The sequence below is a fragment of the Periophthalmus magnuspinnatus genome, chromosome 18 (genome assembly GCF_009829125.3).
Source record: "Periophthalmus magnuspinnatus isolate fPerMag1 chromosome 18, fPerMag1.2.pri, whole genome shotgun sequence".
Lineage (NCBI taxonomy): Eukaryota > Metazoa > Chordata > Actinopteri > Gobiiformes > Gobiidae > Periophthalmus > Periophthalmus magnuspinnatus.
In genome coordinates, this window is record NC_047143.1 from 9,160,876 (window position 1) to 9,183,042 (window position 22,167).

The following is a 22,167-nucleotide window of genomic DNA, read 5'->3' on the forward strand; positions in this document are numbered from 1 at the left end:
TGCATTTCTTATCAACCAATTGTTTGAGAAAGATGAAAAACAAACTTAGGAGAAACACAGACTAAAGTGACAAGGGAAGTACTTGAGTGAGAGAGTGTAGATCAGAGGTGTAACTTTATGGTCTTAAAGTACTAAGAGTTCTTTTTTTTTAACAGAAATAATATATTCAGCTGTTGGTCATCATGAGAGCAGGGCCACTTTTAATACTGCTGCTGTGACTAAAGAAATGGATATATATAAATGTGTTATTGAAAATGCATTATCTATTCAGTTCTAACTCTGGCTCATGTGTTGAACAGGCCTGTGTGATGGAAGAGGACTCGCCAATGCAGAGGCTTCTGTCTAAGTTTTTGTTCTATTAATCTGGAGAAAAGGCAAGGCAGACAAGGCAAGTTTATTTGTATAGTACAATTCATACACAAAGTAATTCAAAGTGCTTTAGAATAAGAAAGACATTAAAATCACACAAATCAAACCTCATTATTATTTGTGATTCATCATAATTAATCACAAATAATCATTATAAAATTTACATTAAAACATAATAGTGCAGAATAATAATTTAAAAAAAAACAACTTTCAGTCATATGCACAGCTAAACAGAGCTGTTTTGAACCTGGATTTAAACCTTGTCAAAGTAGAGGCCTGTCTCACATCTTCAGGAAGGCCTGTAAGGTCATCAGTCGAAATTAGAAAAAAGACAACATTTCGATTGTGGCTTCCGGCACCAGAGCACAAAATGGAAGATACAGCATTAAATATGAGCAACATTCAACACATCATGTCCTGCATGTTGGAATAAGAAAGATGAGAAGCACTGACACTGGCTCATACAAAAGTGAAATATGGTCAGGAGCAGTGATGGAGTCTGTAGTATTTCAGATTGATGTCTCCAGAGGTGGTGGTTGTTGTTGTTGTTGTTGTTGTTGTTGTTGTTGTTGCTGAAATCATCTTTGAGAAGTAATTAAAGTTATCTGTTGTTTCAGAAATGTAATCTTCACTATGATTGGATATCTACGTTGCATCACCGCCTTCATGGACATATACATAAATTGGACACACCCTTCTTCTTTGTTTACTACATCCAACATTGTGTGTATATAAGGAGGACACAAATATATGAAGCAAGCTATACGGAATTATGCAACAAAGAAAAATATGACATAACTTAACTATTAAAAAAATATTCTCCTGAAATTGTTTTCACTTCACAGGTGTACTCAGGGTCAAGAAATGTCAAAGTGCAAACCAGGGTTTATAACACAGGGTGGCTATTTTTTCATACAGTTTACTTTTTGTTGACCCATATGTGTCCATTCATAGTTTTGACACCTTCAGTGACAATTTACAATGCAAATAATCATGGACATAAAGAAGAAAAATAGATGAAAAGGTGATGATTTGTAGTGTATACCAGACCTCCATCAAAAAAGTTCCGTAGTACATCTTTAATTTTAACTAAAGTAAACCATCTCCAATATTTATCACTGTAAATGTGCTTTAGTTTTATAAAACATAATCAACCTGCACAACACAAATCATTGTACATGCTTTGGTTTGTGCATATAATAATACAACCACATATCAAAAATAAAGGGTGAATTCTGCAACATTTATCATCTCATTTGTGTGCCTCCTCCTCTGACTTCCTCTCAGCCTCTGTTCAATTACATATAGATAAACTTTCACAGGAAACTCAGAATTACGTGAAGAGAGAAGTATATTTTGAGAGAGGGTGGAGATCATGAGGGTGACTATAACAGCATTGCTCTGGAGTTTAGCTGTAGTACACAGCTTCCTGATTTTGAACAGAGGTCAGTCACCATGAGGACAGAACCACTTTTATTATTGCTTCTTGGTAAGTATTCTCTACTTATACCAACCTAGCTATGTATGCATTTATTTAAATGTATACAAATGTGTCAATGAAAGTGCCTTTACTCTGACTCGTGTGTTGAACAGTGCTGTGTGATGGAAGAGGACTCACCAGCGCAGGCCCTCATATTTACACAGCAGTGGAAGGAAAAGATTTTAGTGCTAGGTTTGTGTTTTATACATCTGGAACATATAAGGTCTGCTGTAAAAATGACTGCAGAGAAAAAGAAGACATGGTTGATACTTCACACACCAAAGCACAGAAAGGAAGATACAGCATTGAATTTGAACAAGACTCAACACATCATATCCTACATTATGGAATAAGTAATGTAAGAAGCTCTGACTCTGGCTCATACAGCTGTGAAATATGGTCAGGAGCAGTGATGGAGAGATCAGTAACATTTCAGATCAATGTCACCAGAGGTAATCATCGTCATTATTATAATTCTATCTACTTCTGCTGCTCTTCTGTCACATATAGTGTATTATCTATTCTTCAAATGTTTTAACAACAACAGGTTTTGCAGTTAAAAAAAGTAAACTCACTCACACAGTTTATCAGCAGATGTCACAAGGACCCAGTCTCTGCTGTCACACTTTGAGTAGTGAATCAGTTTAAATACTAAAAACAGCTTCTAGCTTTAAGGTTAAGATGCACCTTAGTGAAAGTGATGGGAGTTCTGACTTGTTTTTTTAATGAGTCTAGTGGAGGTGTACAGACAAAAAATCAAACACATGCTTTTGATGAGAAACAAACAGCATGAATTCAAGCTTAAAATGCACTGTGGAACTTTTCTGGTGAGGATCCACCACCTGAAAAGTCTCTATGTAAATGATATTTCTTTGACTGAAATATTCCACAGTATGGCATTAAACATATCTATCACCATGAAGACAAGCAGGGAGCACCATCAGACCAAGTTCCAGGTCAGATCTGTGGAGAGGTAACACAGCTCAAAGTAAGAATGCATGTTTTTTGAAGGTTCAAGGAGCAATAAACACATGTATTTGAATAACTGCAAGATGCAGATGTTTAATGTAATACTGTTGAACAATTCAGACAAACCAACAACATCTCCACCAAAAAGTTACATAGGGCCCCTTTAATCTAGGGCCTAAACATTAAAGGTACTTTGCCATGGGTACTTGTTGTCTAGCTGCAGCCTCGTCACATCAAATTGAACCTACTCATTTCAGAACCTACTGTCATCTCCTCATTCAATGGGACCAGTAGGCCTACACATCAAACTATTGTCACCTCAGCTGTACTTAATGAAACTACACAGAACAGACAACCCTCATCTGAACCATCTAACCGTAAGTCGTACAACTCCCACAGGAAGTCCTGTTTTAAAACTCACTGTTTAAATAGTGAGTGTGTTGTGACTTACAGGCATTACACTGTATGTGACTCTGGCAGCTGCTCTGTTCCTGTTTTTGGTGACTTTGTCCATTCTGTGCTGGAGAAAGAGAGGCAACAAACCAAAAGGTGATATATTGTCAAATATTATTATCAAACCTATATAAAAGTTGTGGGGAAAATGCATCTATTTATTTTATTTGTTTGTTTGTTTGTTTTTTATCTTATATCTCCAGAGTTGATCGAGTGCACTCAAATACCAGAGGTGAGTGTGTTCAGATTTAAAAAAAAAAAAAAAATCAAATTTATAAAAGAATTATATTAGTCCCGTTTTATTTTACTATCACTTTGCATAATAAATATAAAATACTGACATAATAAACATCACCTCAGAGGTAATTGGCTGAATGTCGTCTCAACTCTCTGTCCTGCCATGCCATAAAATCTGTACAAATAAATAAAATTAGGCCTGGGCCATATTTAGGCTTGTTTGACCAATACAGATTTTCAATTTAATATGATCTTCTAAAAATTACAATAATAATTAATAATACTTTCCTAATCATAAACAAGACCTTTAATCATTGCCATTTAACGCAAAAAACTTAAAGGTCCTATATTACACAAAACGGATTCTCGTGAGCTTTGATAAGGAAACAACATTTTAACAGAGATCAGAAAATAATGGGCCCTTTAAATGTATTCCTTCAAAGTCTCCTTTCATTAAAAAACACTGAATCTTGACTAAAATGTGATTAATTGCATTTTTGTACAACCGCAAATAAAATAAAATAAATAAATAACAGTGTTTATTCTTTTCCAGAGAAACCATGTGTATGAGGAGCTGGCAACAGGTCCCCTCCAGTCTACAGTCTACAGTCTAATATCTGGGCATGAATCACAAAGCCAGGTCAGACACAGTCAAACTCAGTTACTGTAAATACTGGTTAGGAGAGCGACCAAGCATCACCAAGATGACACAAAACAGGAACAAGGCCATCTGTAAAGTCCCAAATTTACACATTTTACTCAAATTCAAGATTAGACTCAAAATGTAGCTGTAGATCTCAACTGTCTCAGTGTTTTGTTTTGTATTTTGTTTTTGTTTTTGTTTTTTTAATCAAAGGTACACAGTGTAGCCTTTCTGCCATTTGCTTGTCTCCATAGAGAAGTTATTGCTTTGTCTGAAATATTCCACAGTTTGATATTAAACTTTTCTATTCCTAGTGTAGTCCTGGTACTAAAATTTCAAAATAAATTTTGTTACTCAATACTGATTCTGATACCGCATTGATAATAAAAAAAACTGTAGTACTTTCTTTTATATTATATCTGTGTAATCCTTCAGTCATCCAGGTATATTCCATAATTGTCCATGGAAACATACTAGTCTATGTGGTTTTGTACTCTTTCTAATACAGCTCAAGATCATTCTAATGATATCCAAGAAAGGTTCATTTCGGCACTGTGAATGTGACTTTTTAGTATCAATATCTGCTCAAATGAGTATTGAGTTTCAATACTAGCTTTAGTATCCATTTTTGATACTTTTGACAACTCTAATCTCCTCTGAGATAAGTAGCTGATGCCACCAGGCCAAATCAGATATGTGGAAGGGCAACCCTGCTAATCTAAATGTAAACTAAATTGGAAAAAATTTAATGAGATAATTTTCCTCATGTGTGCACAATCTTGAGGCAATTTTATCTCACAAGATCTTGTGGCACGAGGTATTGTCCCTAGGTCAGTCATGATAAATACTATATCAACTTATCGTTCAATATATGGGACAGTCATTTTTGGGGTCAGTATTTATTGGGGGGGCTTTTTCTTAGTGCTAGTCAGAAATCTTTTGTTATTTTTCCTGTTCTATGATTAGATTTGAGCTGTGGGGGGTTGAATAACTTCTATGACTATTTATTTATTGAAGTATGTGTTTTTGTAGGATAATTAGTTTCAATATTATTGTTTATCATGTATATTTTCTTCATCAATATATCATACTTCAAAATTTGTTATCTTGACAGGAGTGCTTGCCCCAAGTTAGAATGCATAGTTTAAGCTATTGTTTCAGAGATAAAACACACTTGTAATTGAATAAATGCAACATAAATAATGCCATACTGTGGAACCTTCCACGCAATGCAAAAACATATTTATGAGAGAAGCAGGTGGCAGACCCCCCTTAAGCAAAGTTACATAGTGCACCTTTAATTCTGGTTTCAAATGATACAGATTTATATTGGAAATAAACTACTACACCAGAGTGGCTGTTCCTAATACAAAATTAACTAAATAAAATAGCGCATAATAGTAACATTTAGGCTTTATATAATTTTAGTTATAATTCCTTTCTTTGTCTTATCAGGTGGAAGCCAATGCCGAGACAACCACATACACCGAAATGGACTTTACCAGATGCCGCAGCAGCAGCACCCCCATTTAAATGCATTTATTAAACCTGAAAACATTTTATAACAGCTATATTCTGGCTTTGAGATGACTTCCAACTCACACCTTTGATAATGTAGCCTTATTTCGGCTTTAGAAAACATGAACAGACAGTGAAGCATTTTGAGGTTTTTGTCTGTTCATTGCGTATTCTTATTGTTTGTTAGCTGTTTTTGTACTCACCTACGTTGCTCAATTATTTAAGAAGTGCACTCAAACCATGGCGCACGTGTCAACAGCGGTCACCTGTAGAGTGTGTTAAAGCCACCCCTGCTTGTCAATAAGCCACATGATAAGCTATAGCCCAGAGAAAATATAATATTTCTTTCAAAGTTAAATAATGTGTAGTTTACTTAATTAAAGAATCATTGGGTTTGTATTTGTGAAGTAACAGGTGATGTTGAAGTCTGCTCTCACTTTGATATAAACCTATTCTACTCATCAAGATTCTGATTGGAAATTATGTAAAAATAAGTCAGAGAATTCAATGCGTTGTGTTTAAATGGACACAGAATGGTAGCCTATATTTGTAGTCCTAATAATGCACAAACTCTACCTCTCGCTCAGTCTCTGTCACAACTTTTTTCTCTGAATTACGAAAATTAATATTGACCATAAAAACGCTGCACTGGTCTATATTATATGCAGGATTCAGCTATGTTTGTGTGTCAATTCATAATACACAGCTATTCATAATGATTCTGTTTATTTCACATCTATTACTTAAAAAGAAGAATTTATTACCTAAAATGATTTTTTTGTCCTCTAAGATTTGTTCACATCAGTATGGTAGAGATACATGACAATTAGATTATTGTTATTTTATTTATCTTTATTTATACAGGGAGACCAACAAGAGCACATAGACTCTCTTTTCATGGCCGTGCTGTTCAAAATACAGAAAACATACAAAACAAATAAGTATATAAATCCATTTAAAACTTAAAAACATGTGCAGATGTGACAGCATAAATTTGTTGCCAAATTGTTAAATTAAAAACAAAAATTATTTGATTAAAAGATAAAGTACAAATACAAAAAAGTTTAATTTTAAAAGTATTCAAGGGGAATTTTTTTTTAATTTTTTTTTTTAAAGTAGAGCTCCCTAATAGTTTGTAGGAGTTCTCGATTAGAATTCTACACTCACAACAAGTCTGCTGGGCTTTATAATAGGTGACCATGGTGAAGGTCTCTCTAGTTCCTTATTGCTACTGACACTCACCATATCTATAGCTTTATTTTAATGTTGAGGTCTGCAGCCAATCATCTGTCTATAAAAGGATGCAGAGTTCAGAAATAAATTTGCCTGTCTATCTTATTATTATTATTATTATTATTATTATTATTATTATTATTATTATTATTATTATTATTATTATTATTATTATTATTATTATTATTATTATTATTATTATTATTATTATTACTATTACTATTAGTAGTAGTAGTAGTAGGAGTAGTAGTAGTGGTAGTAGTAGTTGAAGAAGAACATAAACTCTGTCAACTGGACAAAAGGAGATAGGAGATAGATGATGTTTAAGGCCCCCATTAGACATGATCTATCTCCTTTCTATAACTCCATCCTCAATACCAAATCAAAACAAAGAGAACAATAGCTCTAGCCAGGATGCAAATAGGTGTAAAAAGCACCCATTAGGGGCTTGAATGATTATGCCAAGTATGACTCAGCCAGAGTATACATTTATAGACCTAGTCTACACACAGAAACTGTAAACGGTAATAGATGTTTTTAGTTTCGGTGTAGTTAACTCCTTCTTTCAGAGGAGTTAACTGCACTGAAAAAATGCAGTTGCCACCATTAATCTGACCAGAATTGAAGAAACAGCTTGGATGAGTGAAATTTCTTTATATTCATTAATTAATAATTTATTAATTAATATTTTATATTCTTCTTTTACTATGGATCATACCTGGACGACTGAGGGAATACACAGACTATTAACATTATTATTATTGCTATAGGGCTCAGCCGTACCTACAGTCACTCATTGTTAAAAGAAATATGTGGATCAGTGCTACAGTAATTTAGCCTACAATCTTCTGACATTAAGCTTAGGCTGGGCAATTAATCGAGATCGAGAGGCTTTTGAATTGAGAGGCAATCCTCTGTTAGTAAAAGCATGTGGAGCAGAGTACAGACTTTGGAGGAAGAAATTTTATTATGTTTTCTTGGTGAACAAAATGGCACAGTTTAAAAGCCTGTTATGTTAAGTAACTTATATTTTGTTTTTGAAAAGACAAAATAAATCAAATTTAAAAAATCAAGATATATAAATATGATGAAAAAATGTGAAAGAATAATGTCACATAGACCTAAAATAACTTGGAATAGAGCAAACAGAACAAGTTATTGTTAAAATGAGCTTACGTACACGCACCCCTTTTATCTGTGCCATCACAGGAAGAGATTTGGTTTGTGCTGCAAACTAAGGTGAGAAAGCTTATGAAAAGCAAAACTACATGAGCCCTTTATGGCAAACGAATACACCCATGAGCAGATTGAATCATCTACAATCAGGTAAAAATGCCTAAAATAATATAACTGTTATCTTACTTTTGTTCAAAGTCATGCTTGAGTAGAATAAACTCTAAAGCCAACTCTCAAGCCAAAATGCTACTTAGATTTATGCATCAATAGCTTAGTAGCTTACCTTCTCAGGCAGTTTTGCACTTCACTCTAGCACACTGTACGTTCAAATTTTCACTTGCAACATTCTGTTTTACTTTGTTTCTGAAAATCTATGAAAAATTCCTCTATTTGGCTTGTGATTGAGGTGAACAGTCTCCGTACATTGCGTGTCTTTGTATTTCTGTTATATCTCAACTATTGTAGAGACTAACAAGTGACAGATGTGTGATCTGATTCTGATAATTTAAGACACCATCAGTTAAAACCACCACCAAGGTTGTACAGTATGTTGTTGAGCACTTCTCTGAAGTATCAGTAAGTTGAGGTTTTGTTACATTTTTCACCTTGATTTATATGACAAACTACTTTTCAGTGCTTGAATTGCTTCAGGTATATTGTGTGTCTTGGGCTCGGAGTTGTGGTCAGTTGAAGCCCAGAAAAGTTAGAGTGCACCTTTAAAGAATATGTATTGTTTGTTCTTACAATACACTGCACTATGTTCAAAGGGGACATATTTAAAATATTTTAACTGTAATTGGGGTGCTCCCTTGTCATTAGCATTCTCAAAGTAGAATTTTGATTGAAGTCCTGCATTTGAGAACTCGGAAAAATCCTGTTTTTACCTACCATCTTAAAAGCATTATGTGTGATCAGAAAATGTATTTGAGACGGTATTAAAACCACATGAGACGGTATTAAAACCTTGCTAGTGTTGTGTTGCCTTCATAGAATCAGAATGACAATGACGTGCATCTCTTCAACAGCACTTCTCTTCAGTATCAGTAAGTTGATATTTTGTCACATTTTTCACCTCGATGGATGCGATAAACTACTTTTTGCTGCTTGCATTGCTGCAGGTATATTGTATGTCTTGGGCTCTGAGTCGTGGTCAGTTGAAGTTGAGTCTGGTCAAAGTGCCAGTCTGTTGTGCTCAAACTACACCAGTTCTCTCTCATCAATATCCTGGTTCCGAGCTGTGAGGAGGTCCACACTCGGACGGATTTTAACCATTAACAGCCCCTCTGAGCCTGTTTCATCTGAGGACCAAAGATTTACACTGACTTCCAACTTGTCTCACATCTTTCTCACGATTAAACCAGTGAACACTTTGGACACTGGGCTGTATTTCTGTGGCTATGATTCGACTTTAGGGCTGGTTATCAAAGGATCAACTCATTTGGATGTCAAAGAAGGTATATTAAAGATGGACAAAGTAGCTTTTCTGGTGGGGGCCCGTCACCAATTTGTCTTTCCAAATTGAAAAACAAATGGCAGACCCTCCACCAGAAAAATTACAAAGTGCATTGCAGAACATTTGTTGTCAATTTCTAAGACTTTCGTTCTTACTATACCTTTGTAGAATTTTTACAATGATAAAAATTTACTTATTTCGCAACTAATACAGGAGTGATTGACAAAGATGTGCTGGTTCCATTTCTGGGTGGTCTTGTACTTTTGCTAATATTGGTGGTCATTGGTTTGGCTTTAAAGAACAAGAAGCTCCAAGGTATTAAATCATAAAATTTTTATCTTTTATTTTTTTATTCCAACAACCATTGTAAAAAAAAATCTGGTTATATGTATTCTAGTTCATATCCAAGGACTGTCTGGACAAACTGAGGTAAATGAACAATTAAATGTAAAAAAAAAAGTCTTTATAATTGACAAAGCATGTTTTCACTTTTCAGGCTGAGAACTCAGAAAATCTCAACTACGCAGCAGTGCATTTCAGGCACAAACCTGGGCCCAATCCTGTGAGAAGCCAAAACGAGACAGAGACAGCTATATATGCTGTAGTGAAACAGACAAAACAAGAACCAGAAACCGTGTGATCTATGAAACTATCATCTTTTGTTGTATGGCATTGAGAAAGTCTCTTGGATGGTCTTCAAGTCTTCACTCCTACAACTTTCTGAGCAGTTGACAGATTTTACTATTGCCTTTTACTATGGATTAGACCTGGATGTCTGGGGGACTACACAGACATCTTGGGTGGTTACTTTTTATACACCATGTAAGCATAAAATAAAATAAAAAAACAAAACAAAACATCACATCTATGGCTCTGTGATTTAGATACAGGAACTAACAGCAGATTTGAAAATAAAAGGTCTGTCTGATTGTTGACAGTGGAAAAGCAAAGTTTAGTTCATATATAATAATGCATGCAAATCCAAGTGATGACATTTCATTATAAATGCAGTTTTATGTGTACATGAATAATTTCATATTGAGAGATGTAATATTAGACAGAGCCAGATGGTTTACTTATTGTAGTATTGTTTTTACTTTTCTTTTTACATAGGAGTCCAGTGGAAGTTATTTTATCTTCAATAAAAATACACGAATGACACCACAGGCACAGTATATATGGGCCAGTGTGAGCCGGAGTCTTGAGACTAATGGCCACATTTACACTAGTGATAGTCGCAATTAAAATGTTTACTCATTATTTCCATAAACAGTTGGAAGAAATAACTTTTGACACAAAACATAAGTTGAGTATGTCATCAGTGTTATGAGGCTCAAGGTACTCCATCTAACACAGTAAACGTCTCCAGTTGGATTCATTCATAATTTTTCATCATAATCTGAAAAACACTCCTCCAAACACAGTCTCTCATTTCAACATCAGAACAGTTAGGGCATTTCATGACACACTCCTGCACCCATGTGGCAGAACAGAGAATGCACTAGCCCACTACACTTATTAGCATCTCTATCTTTAAAGGGGACATAATTGACCTTTTGGCTGTTATCAGGGTGTTCCCTCATCCTTGACATGATCACAGTAGTCTTTTGATTGAGTCAAAGTCCTGTATTTGAGAGCTCAAAACAAATCCTGTTTTCACCTGTCCCCTATCTCAGCCCATTTTTCTTGTGCTTGTGATGAATAAAAAAAATCAGTCCTACATTTTGCATTAAAAAAGTCAATCATTTTTCAACAGAGGTCCCTCAGATCTGCAGCTGTGAACAGGAAGTCAATGGACCTGTTTCTATTATTAAGCAGTTTAGATAAATATTGCAGATAACAAAGAACAAAATGTAAAATTATAATCTAGAAATGTTAGATATTAATACTAAATACACGAAAAAGTATGTGTTTTTTTTTAAATACATAACTCCAAAGATTTGTATCAAGATATGCTTTGTAACACCTAGCTTTACCATCATGTCCGGACATCCTTTATGTGGCCTGCATGAGCACTTGCATAGAGATGAAAAGCACCCACCCCTTTGCAACCATCTTAAAAGCATTATCAAGTACTCTCAATTTCCACTGACGCACTATGAGCAAGTTAATTACTGTGGCTCTTCTTCTGGCCAGCTTCAGTAAGTACCATCCGATATTTGAGCACATTTCTCATCACTAAAAATGTATTTACTAATTCATTAATTTTGGTTTTAGACTGCAGGTCTTGGTCTGACATAGTGAGGGTCAATTCTGGTGAAGATGCAGTGTTGTCATGCAGGAATCTTAACAGCAAATTAGAGATGTTTTGGGCCAGTCTGGTCAACAATGGGATCTATAACTGTATTGCCACCAACAAGGCCACGTTGTGTCCGAAAATGATAAATAATACAAGATTTCAAGTAACACTCAACAATTCTGTGGTCGTTCTCAAAATCAAGCATGTCAAAATGGCCGATAGTGGTTTCTACTTTTGTGTCTTCGATATTTTTGGAAATGGAGAGGTTGATGTTGTGCAATTAAATGTTGAAGGTAAGATTTTACTTTTTTTTCTCCACAAATTTTAAAATTTGCCTTCCCTTTATATTATTTGATATCCTTATTTAATGTGACATTTCAGTTTTTTAATTATGTGAATAATAAAGTTCCCCAAGGATGGGCTCTGTCTCCAAGGCTTTTCTTTAAACCAAGCATATTATACGGAAATAAGAGCCTACATACAGCTAACAAAATGTATTATTTGTCCTTTGAAGATAAAAGCGTGCAAGACCATAAAGAGAGTATCGGATGTGATGGTATGGTTTACACTTGGAACAAAAATATAATCATTGCTAATAGGGTCAACTTCTGTAAACCTTTATGTATCTTTATATATAGCCAATTTCACATTGTGGATGAGCATAGCACTTGGAAGTTTGTGTATTCTTCTTATAGTTGTGATAGTTGGGTATGCTCTTCAAGTCAAGAAATACCAAACAGGTAGGGCAAATTTAGTTTATGTATTTAATAAAATAGTAAAATACTTACTGAAATCTTACTCCACTGCAGCTCAGAGTCAAGGACCCAATGGATCAAGTGAGGTACATTTGAACCCAATATATTATAAAATGTGGACTCCAATTATGTTTGCTGACTGTTAATGCTTTACCTTACAGGAGGAGGCAACTGATAACCTGAACTACGCAGCTGTGAATTTTCAACCAAAAGCAAGACGGACCAAAAGGTCTTTACATACTGATACAAATGTAATTTACACTGGCACTAGATAAATACGGTAAAATTAGTTGTGTGCTTATTTGGAACCATTTCATTTAAGTTTCTGGAATAGACTGTATAGCATAAAGTTTGCTGTGGCTGACCACAATTTTGAGCAACATATGTCACTGCCCCTTATAATTTTCCACTGAGGTGTAGTCTAAACCACAAGAACATTGTGCATTAACATTGCAAGTCCATTTAAAAATAGCAACTACAATTTTGATTCAAGGTCAGTGTTGGGAAGTAACTAATGTACCAAAAATATATTTTGAATATACATTTGGAAAAACTATTACTTTCCTAAAATCAAAAGGAATACATGGCAGTACTTTATCATGCAAGTTCATATTCAAACTGCCTGGCTTGAGAGGAGTACCTGTTAATTTTACTCCTTCAGAATGCAGTACTCCAATCAGGCCACACAACAAATTAATTTGTAAATTACTTTTCAATGCAAGTATTCAGTTACTATATACATTCCTCTCATCACTGGTTAACATACCTAATAAAACGTTGCTCATTGTGTCTTCCAATATGCTACAAAAAAAAACATTGTTTAATGAAGTACATGGTGATGGAGTGGCAAAATGAGAAATACCAAGCATTTATTGGAAGTATATTTTATTAATGTCCGTGGCAAAAGAACTTCAACACTGTTCCCTGTCTTTAACAATGACAAAATCTAATACATAAGTAATCTGGATCCACATTTTATGTCCAGTGCTAGAAACTAAGGATGTCATATTGAAGATCTTTGGATGAGGTAAAGTTATAAAATGTGGACAAAATATGCATCATTACATGTTCTTGTCTTTACTTACCTGAAAATTCCAGATTTTCAACGCCCCAAGTTTCATGTGAATCCATTAACCCTGTTGTAAATGGACTGTTGTGTGTGTGGTTGTGTGTACCATGGGCAGAATGTTAATCATAACTTAAGCTGGTGATTAATGGTATGATCTGTAAAGTCAGGACGGCTCGAAAAAACGCTTAATTTTTAAATCACAATTTTACTGCAGCTAACAGAATATCTTGAAGCATTTTAAGGAAATAAAATAGTCATGATAAAACAGAGGCTAAGATGTGATTAGCGGGAACGTCTTGACATCTTTGTTTTTTTCCCCCAAAAGTTTACGCGTTTACAAACAAATGAACGCTTTTTAACGTGCAGATTCACTGGTATTATTAAAGAGGATTCAGTCCAAATTTATATACTGTTACATTTTTTCGCCTGTTTATACAGTAGTAGACACTAGCTATTTTGTGGTGATAGAAATAAAAACGATAACATGAGGCAAGTATTAAAATACTACAACACATTGAAAACCTAAGACTTGAAGCGAAAAACTAAAAAAAACAATTCCTAAATAAAAATAACAAGAACGTCCACAATTCACTTCCTGTAAGTCAGCGATAACGCGCTGCGCCGCAGAAATGGGTGGATTTTAGTCGCGTACATCAAGGGGACGAGCGCCGACGCAGTAGAGAGACGGCGATCCTGAAAAAAAGAGCAAACCACAGAAATGTGTAAATATTGTAAACAGAGCGCCGTTTCATGTGTACTTCAACGAGAGAGATAGAGCACGACTTATGGATGACGCATAAGGACGCATCCCCTGGGTTCCAGCTAAAGTAGGGAAACGCAGGGTTATAGCAGATCCGTAGCTCAGGCCTCTCACCTTGGTTAATAAGCATATCGAGCAGTGGGCGGTGGGGGTAGCTCAGCGTAGGGGTCCCTGTTGTATCCAGGGGCAAGGCGGGAGCGTTCGTAGCTGTAGCCATTAGATGAAGGTGGGACGGGGGCAGTGGGCGGGCGTCTGATGGGACTGCGATCTCGGGCGTAGTATGACGACGGAGGAGGTGGGAGTGGCCGACGCTCGTACGGATCTCGGGCGACGGGTGCGGGTGGCGGAGGGGGAGGAATGGGTGCCCGCTGGTCATCATATGCTGTGGCATAAGGGCGCGCTCGGTACTTCTCATAGTAATCTACCACACTGCTGTACCTATCCCTGTCACTGTCGTAGGGACGCTCACCATAAAGGGGCCGTCTAGGGGGAGGAGGTGGCAGTGGGGGAGGTGGGGGGTAACTTGGGGGGCCATAGCGGCCTCTCATGTAGCTGGGTGGGGGAAGATCAGGCCTGTCTGGATAACGTGAAGGCCAGTAGTCAGGAGGTGGAGGAGGGGGGTAATCATCATGCCCCTCATGCCGAGGCCGGCTCTTAGAAATCTGCACATGGATGTGTTTGCCTGTAGTCAAAACACACAATTAGGCGTGACAACTATTAATTTTAATTTGCAAAATCTTTCACAGCAGCTCTCACCTTGGAATTCTGTGTTGTCCAGATCCTTCAGTGCATCCATTGCCTCATCATAGTTGGGCATGTGTACAAAAGCAAAATTTTTGACAACAGCACACTCTGAAACTGTACCATACTCTTCAAAGAGAGCAAGAAGCTCATCATCACATCCCTTTTCTACATTGGCCACATGTAGTTTGACTGGGCCCTGGTTCTTGCCATGGCTGGCCTCCACATTCATGGGTGTGCCATGCAGCACATAATGGTGCAGGCTCTTGATGGCTTTTGTGGCAGCTTTGCGGTCGTCCATGTGAACAAACGCAAAGTTTTTGATGATTGAACATTCCATGACACTGCCATACTGCTCAAAGAGTTCTTTGAGCTCATCCTGGGTTGCTTCTGTGGACAGGTTTCCCACAAATATCTTCACCATGCTGACTTGCCTGTAACAGAAAAAACAGAACTACCTTAACTGCAAACTATCGGTATTAAAAATGGCCAGATACAGTGATTCTAAAATTTTTCCAAGTGTCAACTTATAAAATATGTAGCGTACAAGTAGGAAGCCTACACCAGGAACAGATTAGGACTAAATACAAATAAAGATAAGACTAAAATTGCATAAAACAGGCTAACACGAGAAAATGCCCAATAGCAGAAAGTATGCTTGGATAATGCAAAATGGCGGAGGTTCATTTAGCTACCGGTGTTCCCCAAAACATGTAGATGTACACATACACAGAGTTAGTAATAATAATAATAATATTTAGAGTCTACGTAACCTAAATGTCGTGAGGTCGCCTATATGATTAGGGTTTATGAATGAACGGCTCGATGAGACACTCGGGGTCAGACAAAGCTAACGCGCTACAAGGCTACGAGGATTGAATCGAAAATACAAAATATCCACCTCGTGCATATGAAGATTCAACACAAAAAAAATGCTTAATAGATTTCAAGCTACATAAAATAATGAGTTTTAGTTACCTAAACGAACCGGTCTGTAGAATGTAGGTTGCTTCTCGGCCTTTCGTTGTCCACAGCCTACCGCTCCTTTGTGTGAACTGTGGACTGGGGAGGGCTGAAGTCTCGCACGGAGATCCGGGCAGTCCGACTGTTAGCGCCCCCCCTACTGGCCAGAAGGAGGGACTTCTGTCGGTGTTTTTTTTTTTTTACCTTATGCTCATTTTCAAGCACGATTTTGAATTTCTAAACAAATAGCAATATATCGCCCCAGTTACCGTCGGCGGGCGTCAGATTGATCAAAAATAGGGACACTTGGGACATTTCTTTTATAAAACTGAGACAACTCAATGGTTTTGCATAAATCTGCTGGGACAGAGGACACCGCGGTCAAAACTGTGATCGCCCCGGGTAAATAGAGACGTCTGATGACCCTATGTATGATTTCTGGTTTAAGGTCCGCCACCTGCTTGTCTCCATAAATGTTATTGTTTTGCCAATAATGTTACACAGTATGGCTTTTAGAAATTTACTTGGGGTCAAAATACAATATTCTAAGTGCAAACATTAAATGAGCTTTAATAACATTTAATAGCGAACTAAGGCACTGCTTAAACTGTAAGTCAATGAAAAGGCAGTCGTAGGGAGAGTTTTATGAGGCCCGCGTTTTATTGAAACATTCTTCTGGGTTAATAGATGACAAGAATATGATATCTCTGAAAACAGTCCATGGTTGCCTCATGGGGAACTTGCGGTGAATTCCCATCGACAGAATGCTTCATTTACTGTTCTCTCGTAAAAACTATTTACATAACATGAGTTCAGACATATAATGTAGACCTGTCTAACTACTTTAGAGGCCTGAGGTGGGCAATTCACGTTTTACCTTGTTTTAATCTACCCCAATACTTTTAGTTGCTTTAAAAATATTAAATTGAGTCGCTTTCTTACTTGAACTTGAATTTATTTTTAAGGAAGTCTGTATTTACTGGAAGCAGGACTTGAAATAGGCATATCCTAGTATATTATCTGAAGCTGAACGTTTCGGCCTGCCAAATTTCCCAGTGACCATGAAAGCAGCACAGTAGGTCTCGTGAGTCTGACGAAAGGGGGTTGAGTTGTTTCTTGCGCACAACGCCTTCCTATTTTCACTATCATACAGCACCGTTAGTCTCCAGAAAACAAACATAAAACATTTTCGTAGAAGTGGTGGTCTCACCTAGCAACGAGAAACTCTACTTTTCAGGTAAGACAAATAATTGAATTCACTTCGCTTTTTCTTAAGACTTGTGGCAACTTTTCTGAGGTCTAAAGAGTTCATCACTTTCACATCAGGGGGATCCCATCATGAACGTATCCCAAACAATGGAGACAGAGGAGGACCTTCTAACAAGTCTTCAGATAAAGCTATACCACCCCCAACAACGGTCAAAAGGTATGTTTAGCCTTCTAACTTTGGGCAGAAGAATCAAGCAGGACGCAGACGACCCTCTCCGCGTAGGACGGGATGGCCAGACCTGCACCTTGGCTCTGGTTGACCAAAAAGTATCCCGCAAGCAGCTGTCCCTCCATGCATATCGCACTCCTCAAAGGCAGGGCATGTTCTTCACCATCCAGAACTTGAGCAAGAAAGGGCGCTTGATTGTGAACGGAACAGGACTGGAGTACTTGGAGAGGTTGGATCTGCCGGACAAGGCCATGGTGCGCTTTGGGGAGTATGAGATGCTGATTATGAGGGAGCCTGGAGAGGCGAAGGGAAGTTTTGAAATGGAACTGGATGTGTTGGAAGTTTCTCCTTCTACAGAAACTTGTGTGTGCGTACCACCCAGGAACCCTGTTATGGACACTGGTTTCGGCTATACAGAGGGTCTCAGGTTTCATGAGCCATCGGAGTGTGACGATACCATGCCATATCACATGTAGTGGCAGAGTTGGGATTTTATTGGGATACTGTTACATCATTTCAAATGTCATATAAAGTGTCTTTTATGTAGTCTATAGAAGCTGTGAAAGTCATTTATGTAAATGTCTCCACAATCAATGTCCTTAAACTTTGTTGTAATTGTTATGCGTGTATGTAGAAATGTAACCTGCTTGCCTACATGTAACTGACTGGTCTAACCAAATTTTATATTCATCTCAAATTTCACACCAGTTGTTGATAGTAGCTATGGACCTCCACAATCCCACCTTTTTCTAAGTGTGCTCTGGTTCCGGAAGAAAATTTTCCTCCCACTTTCCCCATAGATCTCTAGAAAATTTCAAATATTAGGAGTTAAAATGTAGGCAAACCAGCTATGTGGTAACTAATCTTTATAATGCGGTTGTTTTAAGTCCAAAACACACATTTAATATTCTGCTTCTACACATTTAAGATTCTACTAAATGCTGTAATAACTTATCGGTTTATAAAGTTTTAATGACATTAAGATTAAGATAAATGATAATATGAAAATGATAGGTATTGTGGTCACATAGCTGGTTAACGCTGAGCAAGCTTTCAGACTTTTAATACAAGTTTTTTGGAAAGTATGGGAAAAACGAATATGAAATTTACTGCTGGAACCGGTGCACAGACTGTCAATGTTGAGCAGCACTGAGTCAGCCTTTACACCATGTTGGAATATGTGCACTATCAAGTTTAAAGCTCAAATATAATAGACAATATAGGATGAGTCAAGACGGATGAAAATAAAATCTTTATCTACGATCAGAATGCTGTCTTGTTGATAATGGCCTTGTTTCAGGAACTGAGCGGGTAGATATTGAGTAATAAAAGTTGCAATCTTATAAACTCAACTCACTTTACAGGAATAGGAGTGAGCTAAAGGAAAAAAATGCAAGGTAAAATAAAACTGCACGTTTTAATTTACTGTGGGTTTAAGTCAGAGAAGTGAAGTACAAGAAAGAAGTTTATTTTGTTTCTAATTACTTGGTATGAGGCAGTGCACATTACAAGTGTGCCTAACCAGTTCAGTGTAGATCTTTCCACTTTCATATTAGCTTTTCAGCAGAAAGTAAGGAACACTTGGGTATTATCAAAATGCAGGAAAAGCCATATAAGCCATCAGGCGTGCATATCCAAGTCTTCATCAGTGGATGATGCGTCATTCTTCTAAACCCAGCCAGTGGACACAATCTGTCAAACAGAGACTGTAAGCTTATGCACATATTGTCTTATTACAACACCATTTCAGACCAACCTAAAGATGAGACAGCGTGACCCAACTGTGCTTCTAGGTGCTGAAGGGGGAGGTTATACACATACTGCAAGCTCCCAGCGAGCAGGAACAAGCCTGTGGGAAGAGAGCAGGGACTCATCCTCAACTGTATCAGTATAGAACATGTAAACATTCCAATTCATGCCACAGGAGAAAGTAAACTTACCTTTTGACTTGGAAGATATATCCCATCTTCAACGAGCACTTACCATCAGAAGCCTTCTAATGCAGTCTAAACCTATAAGAAGCACAAATACTAAGAATCCCAAGACTGTGGGCAAATACATGAGGAAACATGAGCACAATAGGATGACATGAAAGTCAGTGTAGGACATGAATGTGATACCAAAAGTTGTAACTAAATCATCAGAATGAAACCAAAAGTGCCTGTGATGGGAATAGATCATGAACGAATGAACACACATCAAGACGTTTTGGTGCTTGTTGAACATTTGATAACTTATGGCTGCTGAGGAAAGTAAGCCAAACGAGCATTTATGTTACTAGTAACATGATAATTTTTTAATCCCATTACCTGTTGTGCTGTATTATGTATCAATTTCTGGTTGTTTTTCAGTGTCAGACTAAAATCGAAGTTTTACCGCAAAAGTTCAAGTTCTGCTGCCCTGACATTTTAGAATTACAGTGGTCCCTCGTTATATTGCGGTTCACCTTTCGCGGTGAATGCATTCAGACAAATGTACATAAAAATGTTCGATTGACACTACAGCGGCGCGGCGCCAGGACAGAGAGGCACGGTCAGAGGATCTGTGAAATACGCATGAGTCACTACTAATTAATTAAACAATGAGAAATGTGAGAAAATGTTAATGCCAGTCTGAGAAAGTGTATAGTGTGTGGTGAGGGGTTTTACAGCCTTAAAACATATATAATAATTTTAAAAAATAAAGCTGACTCTTTTGTGGATTTCGTCTATTGCAGGTTATTTTTAGAATGCAACCCCCGCAATAAATGAGGGACCACTGTACATATATACTGGACTGGGTATGTGACTGAAATATACTAAAATTTATGTTGTATGTATGATATAATTTGAATCTCACTTTTAATAGAGGTAAGCAGTTCTCTAAATTGCGCACACTGTAGTATACCAGCCTGAAGCACATCATGAGCAAAGCGCACTCTGAAAAGAGCGAAGAGTTTAAATTAAAAAGCGCTGTTACTTTGGTAGCATTTGTTTATTTAAAAAGCCCTCCAATGAAAAACTTGTGAAATCAAACAAAGGTAAATAAAATTAGACATAACTGTTGATATAATATGAATCTTTCTTCGCAAGATAACAAAAGATAAGAGGAAAACCAAGATATTTGTCGCAATGAGGTCACTTGCCACACCAAGTACTTCTAACTAGGATTTTACTGACGTGTTTTGATAATCAAATTTAAGAGATTCTCAAAAGGGTTTAATAGAATAAATTATTCCTATTCAATTAACTTGTCAGTTTCATTGTCTGTTTAAAAAACCTCAAGATATTTAAACAATAAAAGAAGCAGGGAACAGCGCTGTCCGCAATTCAGCATCTTCCAGCAAGTCTCAGGTGAACGCAACGCAATCCGCCATAGACCGGGGTGTATACGCCTCAAGCATCGGCCGACGACGATCTTGTCATATTCTAAACCTGCAAGAGAGCACACCACAAGTCAAGAGCGCCTTCTACCCAGACCGCGCGAGACTGACTTTTCCAAGCAGCAAAATGACGTTTTCAGCAGCAGCTAACTCATAGTTTAGAGCACCAGAGTCAAATCAGGCACAGATGGGAGTGTAGTAATCACTTCCATTTCAGTTGCGAGTAAATTCAGACTAAAGATAAGCAGACTGCATCTCCTCACCTTGGACTAGTCTAATAGGCGTATCGAGCTGGTGATGGTTGCAGTCTCTCAGAGTACATCTCTCGAGACCTTGGGGCTCCGTAAGAGGAGCCTTTGGAGACAGGGGAGAGGCGAGAGCGCTCGTAGGAGTAGCCATTACCCGCGGGTGGAGGGGGCGGCGGGGCCCTACGCAGAGGGCTTCTGTCCCGGCTCATATACGATGGAGGTGGTGGCAGCGGGCGGCGCTCATATGTGTCAAGGCCCAGACGCTGGGCCAGAGCAGACGAAGGCGGGGGAGGAGGAGGGATACCACTGGAGCGCCTGTCGTTATTCAGAGAGCTGTAGGCCCGGTATTTCTCATAGTAATCGATCATTCCAGCATAGTTGTCGCTGTAGCGCTCGGGGTAAGCCCCACGCCTGGGTGGAGGGGGCGGCAGAGGAGGCGGTGCAGCATAAGCAGACATATGGCCTCTGTAAGGCTCGTGCCTGTCGTCAGGGTAACGAGGCGGGTAATGACTGCCTCTGCCGGATGGAGGTGGATAGTAATCCTCCTCAGGAGCCCCTCTTGGTCTGCTTTTTGAAACCTGAACATGTATGCGCTTTCCTAAGAAAGAGATATATGCAATCAAGGTTCTCATTCAACTTAAAAGTGCAATTCAAATAGGCAAGGAATAATGGCCTCATGTATATACATTTTCAATGGTTTTAGGCACATTTGTGTATTACGGGTGTAGGCATTGGAAAAACAAATCCAAATAAAATAAAAATAATCTGATCTAAAAAGTTGTGAAATCTTCACATTACCTTGAAACTCAGTGTTGTCCAGAGCCTCCAGGGCATCCATGGCCTCGTCGGCATTGGGCATGTGAACAAAAGCAAAGTTTTTCACAATGGCACATTCAGAGACTGTGCCATACTCCTCAAACAGCTGCTGCAGCTCGTTCTCGTGGCCCTTTTCGACATTGGCGATATGGAGTTTCATGGGACCCTGGTTCTTCCCTCGGCTGGGCTCCACGTTGATGGGTCGGCCGTTGATCTTGTGGAAGTGGAGTTCTCGGATGGCCTTTG

The 22,167-nt window shown here is 37.8% G+C and overlaps 3 protein-coding genes and 1 long non-coding RNA gene across 5 annotated transcripts in view; 2 read left to right on the forward strand and 2 right to left on the reverse strand.

The window, feature by feature from the left end:
- The first annotated feature begins 3,149 nt into the window (after positions 1-3,149).
- LOC129457099 (uncharacterized) lies at positions 3,150-4,106 on the forward strand. Its single transcript, XR_008649092.1, has 4 exons — positions 3,150-3,195; positions 3,272-3,367; positions 3,475-3,503; positions 4,062-4,106. It is a non-coding gene; the product is annotated as an uncharacterized LOC129457099 (long non-coding RNA).
- Positions 4,107-13,393: 9,287 nt separating this feature from the next.
- rbm4.3 (RNA binding motif protein 4.3) lies at positions 13,394-16,210 on the reverse strand. Its single transcript, XM_033983470.2, has 4 exons — positions 16,074-16,210; positions 15,111-15,529; positions 14,469-15,036; positions 13,394-14,287 (listed from the first exon to the last, which is right to left on the reverse strand). The coding sequence occupies exons 2-3, from the start codon at positions 15,517-15,519 to the stop codon at positions 14,474-14,476; spliced, it is 972 nt and encodes a 323-aa protein (XP_033839361.1). The 5' UTR covers positions 15,520-15,529; positions 16,074-16,210; the 3' UTR covers positions 13,394-14,287; positions 14,469-14,473.
- A 933-nt stretch (positions 16,211-17,143) lies between these two features.
- tifa (TRAF interacting protein with forkhead associated domain) lies at positions 17,144-20,629 on the forward strand. The gene is made up of 2 exons (XM_033983472.2): positions 17,144-17,295; positions 17,385-20,629. Exon 2 carries the CDS (start codon positions 17,397-17,399, stop codon positions 17,970-17,972), a length of 576 nt encoding a protein of 191 aa, XP_033839363.1. The 5' UTR covers positions 17,144-17,295; positions 17,385-17,396; the 3' UTR covers positions 17,973-20,629.
- Positions 18,734-22,167, reverse strand: part of LOC117386154 (RNA-binding protein 4B) — a 4,082-nt gene continuing 648 nt past the window's right edge. Inside the window, exons 2-5 of one of the 2 annotated variants that reach the window (XR_008649091.1) lie at positions 21,904-22,167; positions 19,437-19,508; positions 19,253-19,345; positions 18,734-19,188 (exon numbers count right to left, since the gene is read on the reverse strand). The exon at positions 21,904-22,167 is cut by the window's right edge and continues 160 nt beyond it. Coding sequence is in view for 1 of the 2 variants with exons in the window: in XM_033983469.2 (XP_033839360.1) it covers positions 21,132-21,703; positions 21,904-22,167 (836 nt within the window). In the remaining variant the exon portion in view is untranslated. Of the gene's footprint in view, positions 19,189-19,252; positions 19,346-19,436; positions 19,509-20,450; positions 20,910-21,120; positions 21,704-21,903 lie in introns of those variants that run through there. The other variant, XM_033983469.2, reaches the window with a different exon arrangement.